The following is a 14477-nucleotide window of genomic DNA, read 5'->3' on the forward strand; positions in this document are numbered from 1 at the left end:
GGATGTAGATGGATAGTCGTCTGTTGAGGTAGGTCTTGTGGAGTGCTTTGTGTGCATGGATGAGCAGATTAAAGGATATCCTCTTGTTGACGGGGAGCCAGTGCAGGTTTCTCAAGTGGGGGGTGATGTGGCGGTGTCGTGGTACATCGAGGATCAGTCGTGCCGAGGCATTTTGGATGCGTTATAGTCGTTTGATGAGCTTGGTCGGGGCTCCCGCGTCGAGGGTGTTTCCCTAGTCGAGTCTGCTGCTGATGAGGGCCTAGGTGACTGTCTTTTTTGTATCTGTTGGGATCCATCTGTAGATCTTGCAGAGCATGCGGAGGGTGTTGAAGCAGGAGGAGGAGATGGCGTTGACTTGCTTGGTCAATGAGGGCGTTGAGTTGAGGATGATTCCCATGTTGAATGTGTGGTCGGTGGATGTCGGGGCTACCCCCAGTGCCGTCCGCCACCAGGAGTCATCCCAGGCTAAGGGTTGGAGCCGAGGACGAGGACCTCCATCTTGTCCGAGTTCAGTTTCAGACGGCTGATCTTCATCCAGTCGGTGACGGCCTTCATTCCTTCGTGGAGGTTGGCTTTGGCGGTGATGGGGTCCTTGGTGCAACTCCCAACAGACCGAGGAGGACTGGGGGCGCCATCCTTTGAAGCCTACTTTCTTGCGGCGCAACTCCAGTGGATGTCCCGATGGACAGCGGGGTGATATCTGGGGGAGACCGCCTCAGAGATGGGATCTATATCGGTGCAGGCTATCTGCCGCCTGCTCCTTCCCAGCACCCGTCCCGACTCGACATATCCCATACAGGTGACGGTAGTGCGTACATTCATGTTACACATTCACCGCATGTCTGGTGGGACCCCCCTTGTACAACCCCCTATTACCGCTAGCCGGACTCTCTAGAAATGGAGGATACTACTCCTCCAGAACCATACAAATCTGGACAAACCACTAGGTCCTGGAGATGGGATCCCTGTTCACTGAGGATAAACTGCTCCCGTTCAACCATTTCTCGGAGGAGACAGGTCTCTCACCGGGCAGTTCCTGCTCCATAGACAAATAATCCTATGTTGCCGCTGCCTTTGGGACCGCTCAGAGAGGGGACCCGCAGCGCAACTGGTACTTCATGCAATACTCATTATGGGCATGGGTCGTCACGAATTACCTGGCATTTTAAAGCAATCTAAGACCTCACTGCCACTACACTTACCCCGCTGCACTGCAAGGGCGCCCACTACATGATAAGGAATGGGAATAAGCCCTAGAATACCCGAAGAAAGTGTCCCGCAATGCTCGGTTTAAAAACATACACTTCTACAAACTACATCGGGCCTGCCTCACCCCGGCGCAGCTCCAACGGTTTTACCCAGACACACAACTCCTCTGCCCAAGATGTCAAACCCCACATGCAACATTTAAACATACCCAGAAGGACCCCCACTGACAGCCTGCAGAGAGGCAGTTGGTAAATGGGGCTCGTCAGAGAAGGACACAATCAGGCGGGAGGAGGTACAAGGCGTGCGTAAGAAACATATTTCCACCGAGTGGGCACACTACTGTACCAATTCCGCCACCACGCAGTAAACACCCAGCAAACGCTACCACAGACAACTACAACTGAAGCCCCAAGTCAAGATATACTAGCCCAGTACACCTCAAATACTGGTAATACCCCAGTTACCTCCAGACACCACGATAGAACATGACCTGGCAGTACGCACAAAAGACAAAGAGACCCATACACAGTGCCTACACTCGCCTGAGCCACACTTTGGGAAAGCCCTACTCCCCCCACCCCCTAAAAAACTACACGCAACAACATTATCCTCCCATCAACTGACGCCCATGGATGAAGATGATCTAATTTGCCTCGCCCCCATCATTCTAGGTTCCCACCCTCTGTTCGTTGTCCATGCCGGTAGTTTCACGGACCAGATACCGTTCAAGTTATATTGCTCCTATTATGGCTATATTAAGACACATGACAACACTGCATGGCCATAGCAGGGAGACCAATAGCCAATCGCATTACACACATATACTGTCACACCCTGGGTTGACAGGCAAACATGTAAGATGCAATTATGATAATCGTGCCAATTGCTATAACTACTACTATGTAAACTGTCGATAAAAATTAAATAAAAATTGTTATAAAAAAAAATGAGAGCAAGGACCAGGAGGACCAGGGTCAGGAGGAACACAAGGACCAGTGCTAGCATGACAAGGTCCAGGTCTAGTTGGAACAGAGTCTGAAAGAACAGGGCGAGGTGGTCCAGGACATGCACGAAGATGAGGGGCAACATAACCGGAGGACTAGGTGGAGCAGGGCTATGATGACAGGGACCAGGAGGACCCAAACCATTAAGGTAAAAAAGACTAGTACCAGGTGGACAATGACCCGGGGAACAGGAAGGCCTGAGGATGTACAGGAATCAGAAACGGGGTGGGAGGGTGGCGGTGCGGGCAGGAACAGGACTAGAAAACCCAGAAATGAACTCAACCTGGAGGATGTCCAATACAAAATTAAACCATATCAGGAAGACCAAGAGCACCAGGCCCAAAGATCAGAAGGAACAAAACCAGGAGGATAAGAAATAGAAGGAATAGGAGGACCAGGAAAACAAACCAGAAGCAGCAGGACCAGAAGGTTGAAGAGAATGACCAGGAGGAGGACCAGAAGGAAGAAGAGGGCCAATGCTAGGTGGAGCTGGGTCACAAGTACCAGGATGGCCTGAAGCCCATGAGGATGAGAATAAAAAAGAAGAAGTATTGAGGAGGAGTAAGAGAAGGGTCAGAAGAGGAAGGTGGACCATGAGGAGAATGTTAAACAAGGACAGAAGGACCAGGAGAAAGAGGACAAGAAGCAGGAGATTGTGTGATTCTAGGCCACATGAGTAAGGACTTTAATGAGGGACAGAATGAAGAGATTACTGAAGATAAAGGTTAATGTTGCTCTAAGGGGAGCCTCAAAGATAATCAGTAGAAGCTTTATGCCAAAGCCCAATGCCCCTTAGTTCTTTACCTTGTTTTTAGATTTCATGTTCTGAGACTCAATTGTAGGGTTGATGAACTTGGTGAAAGACACCTGGGTGCCACAGCGTACCCTCTTAAGGTTGTTTTTTGTCTTGCACTGCTCCATCTTAAGAGAGCAGAAAGCGCACATCGGGCAGATTTCCTGGTGCTGGCGGCCTTCACTGTCACAGACCTGGTAAAGGAACAAATCAGTCATCTGGAACTAAATGTTGAAATTTTCAAGAAGGACTCTAGAAAGTACCCTGGTCTGGAATTTACTTGGGAGCAGCTCCCTCACCTCCCCTTGAATGCACAAAAAGAGCAGAGCATAGTAGAGAGGGTAGATTTCCGCTTGATGTAGATAAGATTTTGGGGCAGCCCACAGACAGAAAAAAGAGACTAGTCTTTTGCCCATCCTTCAATGGATAAACTGGACTGTAGTCTGTGGGATACCCAAGAAAGCAGGAGGAGAGAAAGGACTGGGGGGCATATTACCAACAACTAGCGAAAATTATCGCTAAATAGGCTAAGCGACAATTTTTCTATCGCCAAGCATCACCGGGTTTTATCGCTGAGATAACGTGCTATTAGCAACGTTTATCGCAAAAGCGATAAAAATCCCGGCGAAATCCATGAATATCACTGAGAATACAGCGATATTCACGCATTATCGCTAACAGGGTCTTAGCCATTATATCCACCTCCCAATGGATATAATGGCTAAGAACTGGTCTGAAGCAGGCGTTAGTTTCTAGTGATATTCATGCTTAGCGCACATTTTTTTATCGCTTCGCCTATCTTGCTAATAGGCGATAGCGATGTTAGTGACTGCTTTAAGTCGCTAACAGGTGGGGTATGCCCACTTTGCATGTCATTAGTGATAAATATCGCTGACATGCAAAGCGGGCCCCAAACCGCTCGCTATCACCTACAAGCTGTCGCTAACTGATGTTAGCGACAGCTTGCTAATAGGGCGATAGAATTATCGTCGCTTAGCGGACAAAAACGGCCGCTAAATCGGCAAAAATTGCCTATCGCCTCCCTTGATAATATGCCCCTGGATTCCTTTGTCTGCCCTCTGAATGGACTCTGGGTATGCCGTGGAAGCAGGGGAATACTGGACTAAATTTCAGAATCTTGTGGAAAAGACTCTAATACACCAATTTCAGTACACCTTCAAATACACTTTATGGGTAGTGAACCCCGACCGTCTCAGATTTGACCCTAGAGTACTCATCCAATGACTGGAACAGAACGGAAATTGAATCAGGACTCATGAAATAAAACTTTTCTGAGGGTGGATGGAAGGATACCTGGACGTCTTAGCTTAGAGAAAATCTAGGACATCCAGAAAGAGGTATATGAGATATTAGGCCCTCCTCCAGAGCCAGATGGGAGTTTTTGAATGTTCACCATCTTGAAGAAAAATCACAATATGCCCAAAGACCTAAGGTACAACAAAAAGTTCAAAGGATTACATTTGTGCACAGACATGTTTACAAAAGCCATGTCTTACACAAAGAGAAGAGAGCAGATTTTTTCAAAGAGAGATGATAGAGTGGAGGCAAGTGGGAGTGCAGATACCTCGGCACTTCTGCTTTCTGCAGATGATTGGCAGGAGTAATAACCCCCCCCCCCCATCCCACCACACTTTACCATATCTCCATATCCCAGTGCTTTTTCCTCAAACATTTTCCAAGCCTGCACAGCAAAGTCGGTGGTGCAGGACCCCTGTAGCACCTTGGTACACATCATCGCCGAAGTGTCATCCTTTTCCAACGAGAAGAGGCTGCAGGGGTGGTAAAGAGACAATAGTTACCATTCATGTACAGCATCAGTGACAGCATGTCTAAAACCTAATGCACCAAATAATATTTCTGTGTCATTCAAAAAATTCTAACAGTCCTGCAACAATGCACTATAAGGGCTTGGCCTGCCTCACTGAGTGAAATAAGGGGGACGAGTTTCAATGCTGGCCCCTAAGTGCCTGTTACACTTGAAGTTGAAGCAGATTGGCGATAGCGATGTTAGCGACTGCTTTCAGTCGCTAACAGGTTGGGTACGCCCACTTTGCATGTCATTAGCAATAAATGAAGCAGATTGCCCAAGCCTCCCTGAACATGAGAGACTGTCTGTGATTGGCATGGCAGCTCCCTGAACCCAAACCACCTTAATATGGATACATTAGTTGTATGGTCCAGGAGAAGACAGTATATGTGGCCCCGGGCTGCCCCCGGAAGTGGGTGGCGGTATGGTCCAATTGGAATGAGTATCTTGGTAACCTATGTGAACCCCCTTGAATTACCCCCATTGACGAATTGCTTACAATGTGACTTATAGCTGAATTGGCACCAATCAAACTAGTACTGTACAAGAAAGATCTGTGTAAACTGTTTCTCCAATACGAATCATGTAATAAGTGTATTCCCTGTATGTGATGACCACCTGATTTTGATCCTTTGCAATAAAAAGATTTATAAAAAAATATATATATGGATACATTAAACCACGTATCTCTGCAGTGGATGATATTATCCAAAATTCTTCGTTCAGCTTGAATAGACATATATTTACTAAGATCACCAGATGACTGCATGCCACAAGCCACAGATTTTCCTGGTGCAGGCTTTGCTTTTAAAAATCATTGCTTTCAGGTGTATTACTCCCATTTATTACAATGACCTGAACCATGCCCATAATTCCGAGAGTACAGTCTTAAATGAGGTATGTGGAAGGCCAAAATTAGAAACAAAGGGAAAGATTTAGGAAATGTTCATGCAACGCAGACCAGCAAGCAAAGATGTTGCACTGTGTTGCGTGAACAGGAGAGAGCTGAAAAGCACGCTATCTACTAAGATATTGCAGCCTTCAGCTCTCCCCCTTGTGCTGGTACACTTGCAGCGGTAAACAACCTTTACAACGCGGTCAAAACACCGCAGTGCCATCACAATGCAGATTTTACAGCGCAAGTCGTTACCACGCCTTGCACTGGAGGGCGCTCTAGACTAGGGAATAGTAGATTTACTATTCCAGCACCTTCCCTACTGTACGTAGGATGGAGTTGGAATAGTAAATCATACTATTCCTAAGTCCAGCACCCTACAGCGCAAGTCGTGGTAACGACTTGCGTTGTAAAAGCTGGGTTGTGATGTACCGCGATCATTTTAATCCCGTGGTAACATCATACATCCCTTGTAGCTGCCTAGCGACAACACTGGCACCTTTACGTCATGCTGCAAGGGTGGCTGCATTACAAGCATGATTGCTTTTTGTGCAGGAAGGTATACCTTGCTGCACAAAAACAATCCAAAGAGACAATTTCCTCTTTCTATGAGTGATGCAGAATGAAACATTATTTCTCCTCGCTATGCCTCTCTGTGGTAGGCATACTGATTTCATGCAATTACAGCTTTGCAAACCTTAGTAAATCAAGAATTGTGTGAAATTCATGGGTGGATGCACGGGAACGCACATGCTCCACTCATTGAACGTCTACTACTAAGAAATGGTACACAACACAGAGCTGATTAAGGCCTATGCAGCACCTGCCACATGTGATGCTCAATGGACTTGAAGCCTCAGGGTTTGAAGATAGTTTAACACAACTACGGGCTATATTGCCAAGCAGGGCGATAGGCAATTATTGCCGCTTTAGCGGCCGTTTTCGGACGCTAAGCGGCAATAATCCTAAAGCTCTATTAGCATGCTGTCGCTAACAGCTGTTAGCGACAGCTTTAGGCGATAGCGAGCGGTTTGGGTCCCGCTTTGCATGTCAGCGATATTTATCGCTAATTATATGCAAAGTGGCCGTACCCAACCTGTTAGCGACTGAAAGCAGTCGCTAACGTCGCTATCGCCTATTAGCAAGGCAGGCGTAGCGATGGAAATATTCCCGCTATCGCCAAAAACCAACGCCTGCTCTGTGACCAGTTCTTAGCCATGTTATCCAATGGGAGGTGGATAACATGGCTAAGAGCATTTTGTTGCTAATGCGTGAATATCGCTGTATTCGCAGCGATATTCATGCTATCGCCGGAAAATGTATCGCTTTTGAGATAAACGTTGCTAATAGCACGTTATCTCAGCGATAATTTCCGGCGATGCTTAGCGATAAAAAATTTGTTGCTAAGCCTAGTTAGCGATTAATATCGCTAATCGTTGGTAATATGCCCCTACGTGTTGTAAATATCTTTTAAACTGCTTCTTGGGACCCCAGCCCAAGAAGACATTGATTTGACCATCTGGTGAACAAGACCTGAAGAGAAACACCTTAATATCAGGTGATGGAACCCATAGGAACCAATATTCCAAAGGTGTTGTTTGATGACAATAATTGAATTTCTCAGGAAGAAATCTAAACGTAAAAGACCAAATCCTAATACACTTTGCACTAAAGTGGGTAAAGAATAGAGGACTGATGTAATTTAAGTCTTAAACCTTAAAGGCAGCATTTTGCACCCAGACAAGTGCTAATATAAGACATATGGAGTTTGACACTGAGATGCAACTGTAAATGGCAAACAGTAAATCCCAGTCTCCTAGAATGATGACTGAGATTAATTTTAGCATTACATCCATCACTTGCTTGTTTTCAATTTTGACAGTCCTCTAAACTGCCATCAGTTAATCCAATCCTCAAAGATAGCCTTACCAGCTATTTCCTTTTCTAGGCAGTAACTCCCAAACTGAGTTCAAGAACAGGGAGTATACTGTGCTATGGGTATACAAGGCAAACTCCTGCAGAAGCCACCTTGCAAACCAATGGAATGAATACGAAGCAGGAATCTGCCCTCTAAGGAAACTGCAAGTTGGAAGCAAAAGCTACAGATGGAAAAAACCTCCAGAATTGGCCAAAACAACAGCCCAGCAGAACCACGAGGAGTAAAAGGGGATGAGAGATACCAAACCATGGAATCAATAGGGCAAAAAGGAGAGAACTGGGCAAAAATACCGATGAGCAGGGCAACACACTCAATGCTGTTCCTGCAGCGTTTAAATACCCTAACTTAACTGAAAAAGAAGAATAAGAACTGCAGGAAGCAGTTCCATCATGATGGCTTTAGATAAACCCACCCAAAACTAAGGAGCGGTGGCTAGGATGGATTGGGATAAAGACTAGGAACGGATGTATGACGTTACAACGCATACTTTTACAACGCCTACCTTTACATCGTAAGTTTTACAATGCATACCATTACAACGCATAATGCTTTTGGGCGCTGGATAGTGAATAGTTTAATTTACTATTCCAACTCCAGTCCCCGTGGATAGTAGGGAAGGTGTTGGATAGTACATTAAACCCATTCCCTATCCTAGAGCGCCCCCCAGCGCTATGCGTTGTAATAGTTTGCGTTGTAAAAGTTGCGTTGTAATGGTAGTTCGTTGTAAAAGTTTCGTTGTAAAGGCTGTATACCACTAGGAACCCCAGCCCATTGTGGTGCTGTAACTTCCTGCCCCATCTTTACCCTTGCAAGGATGTATGGAAATTCCGGGTCCCCCTTGAGCCCCAGGCCAACACTGGACCAAGGACTCATCGCTGAAGATGGGGGAAGACCCATATAGGCACTTAACCTGTCCGCAGCTGTCCGCAAGAGTAACTGTCTTCGAAGACACGCCTGTGGTGCATATCTAACACTGTTTGGTCAAATCACTATGGGTTAGATGTAGGTAATTGAAATTTACCAATTCTAAAATACCAAATTTTACCAATTCGGTATTTTAGAATCGGTAAATGCAATGTAGATAAATATTCGGTAAGTATTACCGAATCGGTACGATTCAGTATTTACCGAATCGGTATTTACCGATTCGGTAATTGCAATTCATTTCTATGGGCCTGGAGGCCCATAGGAATGAATGGCAATTACCGAATCAGTAAATACTGATTCGGTAAAATGGGGAAAACATTCAAGGGTGCCAGGGTGTCACTTTGACACCCTGTTGTACCCCGGAATCGTGCTTGTGTGCAGATGTGGCACACATACATGCCCTAAGGGCATGTGCGTCTGCCACATGGCACAGTTGAGAATGCACAGATTTGCATTTTCTAAGGTATTCTTTATTTACCACCAACTTGTAGTTGGTGGTAAATAACGAATCCTAAAATGGCAAAAGCACTCATTTGAGTGCTCCCTACATTGCAAATTCAGTAATTTACCGATTCTGTATTTTAAGGAATCTGTAATTTACAGATTCCTTAAAATACCGAATCGGTAAATTACAGAATTTGCAATTTACGCCACCTCCATCTCAGTAGCCTTATTCCGAAATTTCAGCAGTTACCGACCGGAATTAGGCTTCCTACATCTGGCCCTATGTTCCTAGTTGCAGCCTATCTCTTCCAGTTTATTAACAAAGTTTATGATAGATACATTGCCCGTATGGGGAGAACCCAACAATGGCCTCTTTCGTTTCCTAAGTGCTTTATCACTTGGGCTTCAGCCACCCTTGGGCACTTTCCTTGAACTGGTTGAAGCATCCAAATTTGCTGCTCTACTAGATCACATAATATTCCCTAGGAAACTACCTTTGGCCAACATCTGAAAATGGCTCTTTCCTTTCACACCACCATGTTGATCAACCAAAGCAGCTACTTGCTGGAGCCTTGATCTAGAGAAATTAATTATGAATAAACTTTCCTCCTCCTCAGAATGAAGGTACTCTACCTCAGATCGCGACAATAAAGTAGGTTAAGGAAGACTGTCTGAACTGAGGAACTCAGGAGACATATAATCCCTGCTAGACAGGGTAAGGAATAGGCATGCATTCCTGAACAGTAGCGATATGCAGATTCATCCTGATCGAAGGCATCTTCGTCAGGGGCAGTAAAAAGTCTTGGAAATAAGTCGAACACTGACATTGATCAGAAAGCCTGGTCTTGAATTAAATCCAGGCCTTTACATGTGAGCAGAATATCTCTTAACTGCTGGGATGTCTTGACAATTCACATGAGTTTTGTGATGCTCCAGGAAGCTAATGCAAGGCCTGTAAATAGCACATCTTCAGTAGACATATATGTGACCAAGGCCGCACGGCCGAAACGCATCGGTTGACAGACTGGCTATGTTTATAAAATAAATCTTGAATGCAGAAGGATTGTTGTGTGCGGCTAAACGTTGTTAAAAAAAAATATATATATGCATAAATACACACATATATATAAACTTGGGACTGTTTTGCATTTGCACTTTTCTCAGGCTCATTCAGCTGCCATTTTGCCTCAGCCACGGAGAGGGAGCAGGTCAGCATTGTAGTTGCTGAAACCTGGTGATGTACCAGATTGCAACTCAAGAAGTGGGTCTAGAGGTGCTCTAGAACCATCCCTTCACAGGCACTCATATAGTTGTCTCCGTTTGTAAGAAGACTTCCACTCTGAAGTTCAGTTCATTCATTAAATGTTAAATTTCAATGACATTCGATATAATCCATTCTTTTTCTTCAATTGCTTTTGAAATTTACATGATTATAGTCATCTTTTTACGTTTCAGACATTGTCATCATGATGTATCCAATGCATTTCGGGCATGCAGTAATATGCCCTTCGTCAGGGAAAACGACACTGTCAAAGATAATAACGCATTATCAGTGTTATGATCAACTATATAGCTAGTGACAACAACAACAATGTGGCGATTCGTGATTCATAACACAAATTTTGTGTGGTGAGTGCTCAAAAAGGGATACGTGATTGCATAAATTGCATGCATAGTGAAGAACATAAAAATGAGGTATAAGGAAAAACGGGTCTGCTCTAACTGACATGCCTGGAGTATCCAGAATCGGGATACAATCTGTAAAAAACGAGTGAAAGCGTAATTCTTAAAACCATAGTTCTTAAGAAAAAAACACAAGTGTAAACCTACGCTAACGCGTGTTCATACGCACGTCTGATCTACTAACCTTAGTGTGTAGAAATGACGATTCTACACGAATCCTCTCGTAGGTACGAGCTGGTACACGGTTCGAAAAATAACCGCGATTGTTTAAAGAAAAGATCCGGTCATGTGACTTGTGACACACAACACTAATGGAAGACAGACTATTAGACGCATCGTTATATATTCATACGTGCAAACTGAATGTGCACGATTGTATTATGATGTTCTGGCCAGAACGGAAATAAAAAACGGTGTTAATGTTTTTAGAGCGATGAAAAAATATGAGCTAATCGCAAAATGTATTTATTAAGAAAAATTACTAAAAAAACTGTTTGAGGTGAAGTCGAGATTCGAACCATATGGGTTCGGGTTGATCATCGGGTGTATTAATGTTTGTAGCCACGGTGAAAGGCGATAGAAAGCCAAAAATGTGTGTGAGTGTAAGTGTCTGGTGTATACATAAACAACACTCAGTATCCACAAGATACAGTCGTCTAGAGCAATTTACAAAGGTTTATAGATAGCATGCAAGTTCTATTCTTTCATTAAGCCCCATTGGTTTCTGGGTAGAAAGTTTCTGTATCCAATAGTTCTCTCTCATCAATAGGAAATTGGTATTGTTTCTCCCTTCTATTTTTTGAACGGTTTCCAAAATTATGAATTTGATTTGAGATATATGGTGCTTTTCTTCTGTAAAGTGCAACGCTAATGCTGATTTGGTGTTTTTTAAACGTATGTTGGATCTGTGTTCAGTTAACCGCACTTTTATGCGTCTTTGTGTTGCCTCGGAGTATTTAGATACTACTACTATTCTTGTCTGTACTCCACTTCAAGCAATAAGTACAGACAAGCGATAATGAAACACTGGTCAATTCTTAACATTGAGCCGGATTTCAAACAATCTTTCAGAGAACCTCCGATTTTTGCATTTACTAGATCAAAGAATCTGGGAGAAATTCTTCATCAAAAACCACAGGTCAACACATCATTTACAGGAACTAAACCATGTCTCAACTGTGGAAATTGTAATAATGTGATCCGAGGCAACACAATCTGTCATCCCTCCAAAGGTTACCCAATTAAATTGAGAGTCAATGCCACCTGCGAATCAAGTAATTTGATATATGGCATCAGATGCCCATGTGGAAAAATGTATGTGGGAAAAACCGAAAGACGCATAAAAGTGCGGTTAACTGAACACAGATCCAACATACGTTTAAAAAACACCAAATCAGCATTAGCGTTGCACTTTACAGAAGAAAAGCACCATATATCTCAAATCAAATTCATAATTTTGGAAACCGTTCAAAAAATAGAAGGGAGAAACAATACCAATTTCCTATTGATGAGAGAGAACTATTGGATACAGAAACTTTCTACCCAGAAACCAATGGGGCTTAATGAAAGAATAGAACTTGCATGCTATCTATAAACCTTTGTAAATTGCTCTAGACGACTGTATCTTGTGGATACTGAGTGTTGTTTATGTATACACCAGACACTTACACTCACACACATTTTTGGCTTTCTATCGCCTTTCACCGTGGCTACAAACATTAATACACCCGATGATCAACCCGAACCCATATGGTTCGAATCCCGACTTCACCTCAAACAGTTTTTTTAGTAATTTTTCTTAATAAATACATTTTGCGATTAGCTCATATTTTTTCATCGCTCTAAAAACATTAACACCGTTTTTTATTTCCGTTCTGGCCAGAACATCATAATACAATCGTGCACATTCAGTTTGCACGTATGAATATATAACGATGCGTCTAATAGTCTGTCTTCCATTAGTGTTGTGTGTCACAAGTCACATGACCGGATCTTTTCTTTAAACAATCGCGGTTATTTTTCGAACCGTGTACCAGCTCGTACCTACGAGAGGATTCGTGTAGAATCGTCATTTCTACACACTAAGGTTAGTAGATCAGACGTGCGTATGAGCACGCGTTAGCGTAGGTTTACACTTGTGTTTTTTTCTTAAGAACTATGGTTTTAAGAATTACGCTTTCACTCGTTTTTTACAGATTGTATCCCGATTCTGGATACTCCAGGCATGTGAGTTAGAGCAGACCCGTTTTTCCTTATACCTCATTTTTATGTTCTTCACTATGCATGCAATTTATGCAATCACGTATCCCTTTTTGAGCACTCACCACACAAAATTTGTGTTATGAATCACGAATTGCCACATTGTTGTTGTTGTCACTAGCTATATAGTTGATCATAACACTGATAATGCGTTATTATCTTTGACAGTGTCGTTTTCCCTGACGAAGGGCATATTACTGAATGCCCGAAATGCATTGGATACATCATGATGACAATGTCTGAAACGTAAAAAGATGACTATAATCATGTAAATTTCAAAAGCAATTGAAGAAAAAGAATGGATTATATCGAATGTCATTGAAATTAAACATTTAATGAATGAACTGAACTTCAGAGTGGAAGTCTTCTTACAAACGGAGACAACTATATGAGTGCCTGTGAAGGGATGGTTCTAGAGCACCTCTAGACCCACTTCTTGAGTTGTACATTGAACGTCGTTGGACTCTCGACGTTACCTTCTGGTGCACCGACAAACTTGACAAACAAAGAACTAACAACAATTAGAAATAGCAGTGCATTTATCCTGTTAATCAATTGATGTACCAGATTGGCCATAAAATGCGACCGGTGCGTAGATGTGCCACTGGCCCACCAAAGTTGAGCCAAAGGCCAGCTCATCTGCACTAGTCTGCACCTGGACGGCACCAGGGGCCAGGAATGCTGCCGGTTTGGATACTACCCTTAAAGATAGCCCTCTCACACAGTACTCTCTAAATGGGACTATTTGAGTGGCATCCTAAAGGTAAGATTGAAGAGAGTATCACCCTCAATACAGAAGATAATAGAGTGCGTTAGTGCTTTAATTGTACTTGACATACTAATTTGCCTGATGACATGGGAAGTTATTCTCAATTTGCAATTCGCAATTTGAGAATCGCAAATTGAGAATAATTTCAAGGCTGCAGGGGTGGGGGGAGCGTCCTGTGGGCCAGCGACTGCCGCGGCGCCCGGGCCGCGCCGCTACCTCACACTCGGTGGACCCAGCTATTGACCGGACTGTGAACATGAGTGTGGGCCCCCTGGGGGTGCCACTGTGGATCTGGCGAGCGCCATTTTGAGGCTCCCCGAAGGAGCTGGGGCAGGAGGTGAGAGGCGGCGTCCGGAGGCCGGTGGAGGGCACCAGGCTGGACGCCCTGGACTGTGGTGGGCGAGCAGGGGGCCGGAGGTGATTTACAGTCTGCTGCGTGTCAGGTGGTGAGTAGGGCCCTTCCTCACGCAGGAAGATAAGGCTAATGCAAAGAGGTGGCCAACGCGCCGGAGATCTCGACTGACATCCCATGACCGATTGGCCCAGGTGGTTGGGCCGCGGGAGCGTCGCCTGTCCACAATGCGGCCCAAGGGAGGAGCGTGCACCCAGACGAACAAACTGGACAAATACGTGGTGCCGCTGGTTCAGGGGCAGTCGGGAGCGGCGGCCGGGGACCAGGCGGTCAGGCGGAGTCATCCCTAACTTCCATCATGGCCGCGATCCAGAC

The 14477-nt window shown here is 44.4% G+C and overlaps 1 protein-coding gene across 1 annotated transcript in view; it reads right to left on the reverse strand.

The window, feature by feature from the left end:
- ACRBP (acrosin binding protein) overlaps positions 1 to 14477 on the reverse strand; it is a 182940-nt gene that overhangs the window by 40094 nt on the left and 128369 nt on the right. Inside the window, exons 5-6 of the mRNA XM_078652948.1 lie at positions 4664 to 4796; positions 3018 to 3200 (exon numbers count right to left, since the gene is read on the reverse strand). Coding sequence (XP_078509074.1) covers positions 3018 to 3200; positions 4664 to 4796 — 316 coding nt within the window. The remainder of the gene's footprint in view (positions 1 to 3017; positions 3201 to 4663; positions 4797 to 14477) is intronic.

The sequence above is a fragment of the Lissotriton helveticus genome, chromosome 7, assembly GCF_964261635.1.
Source record: "Lissotriton helveticus chromosome 7, aLisHel1.1, whole genome shotgun sequence".
Lineage (NCBI taxonomy): Eukaryota > Metazoa > Chordata > Amphibia > Caudata > Salamandridae > Lissotriton > Lissotriton helveticus.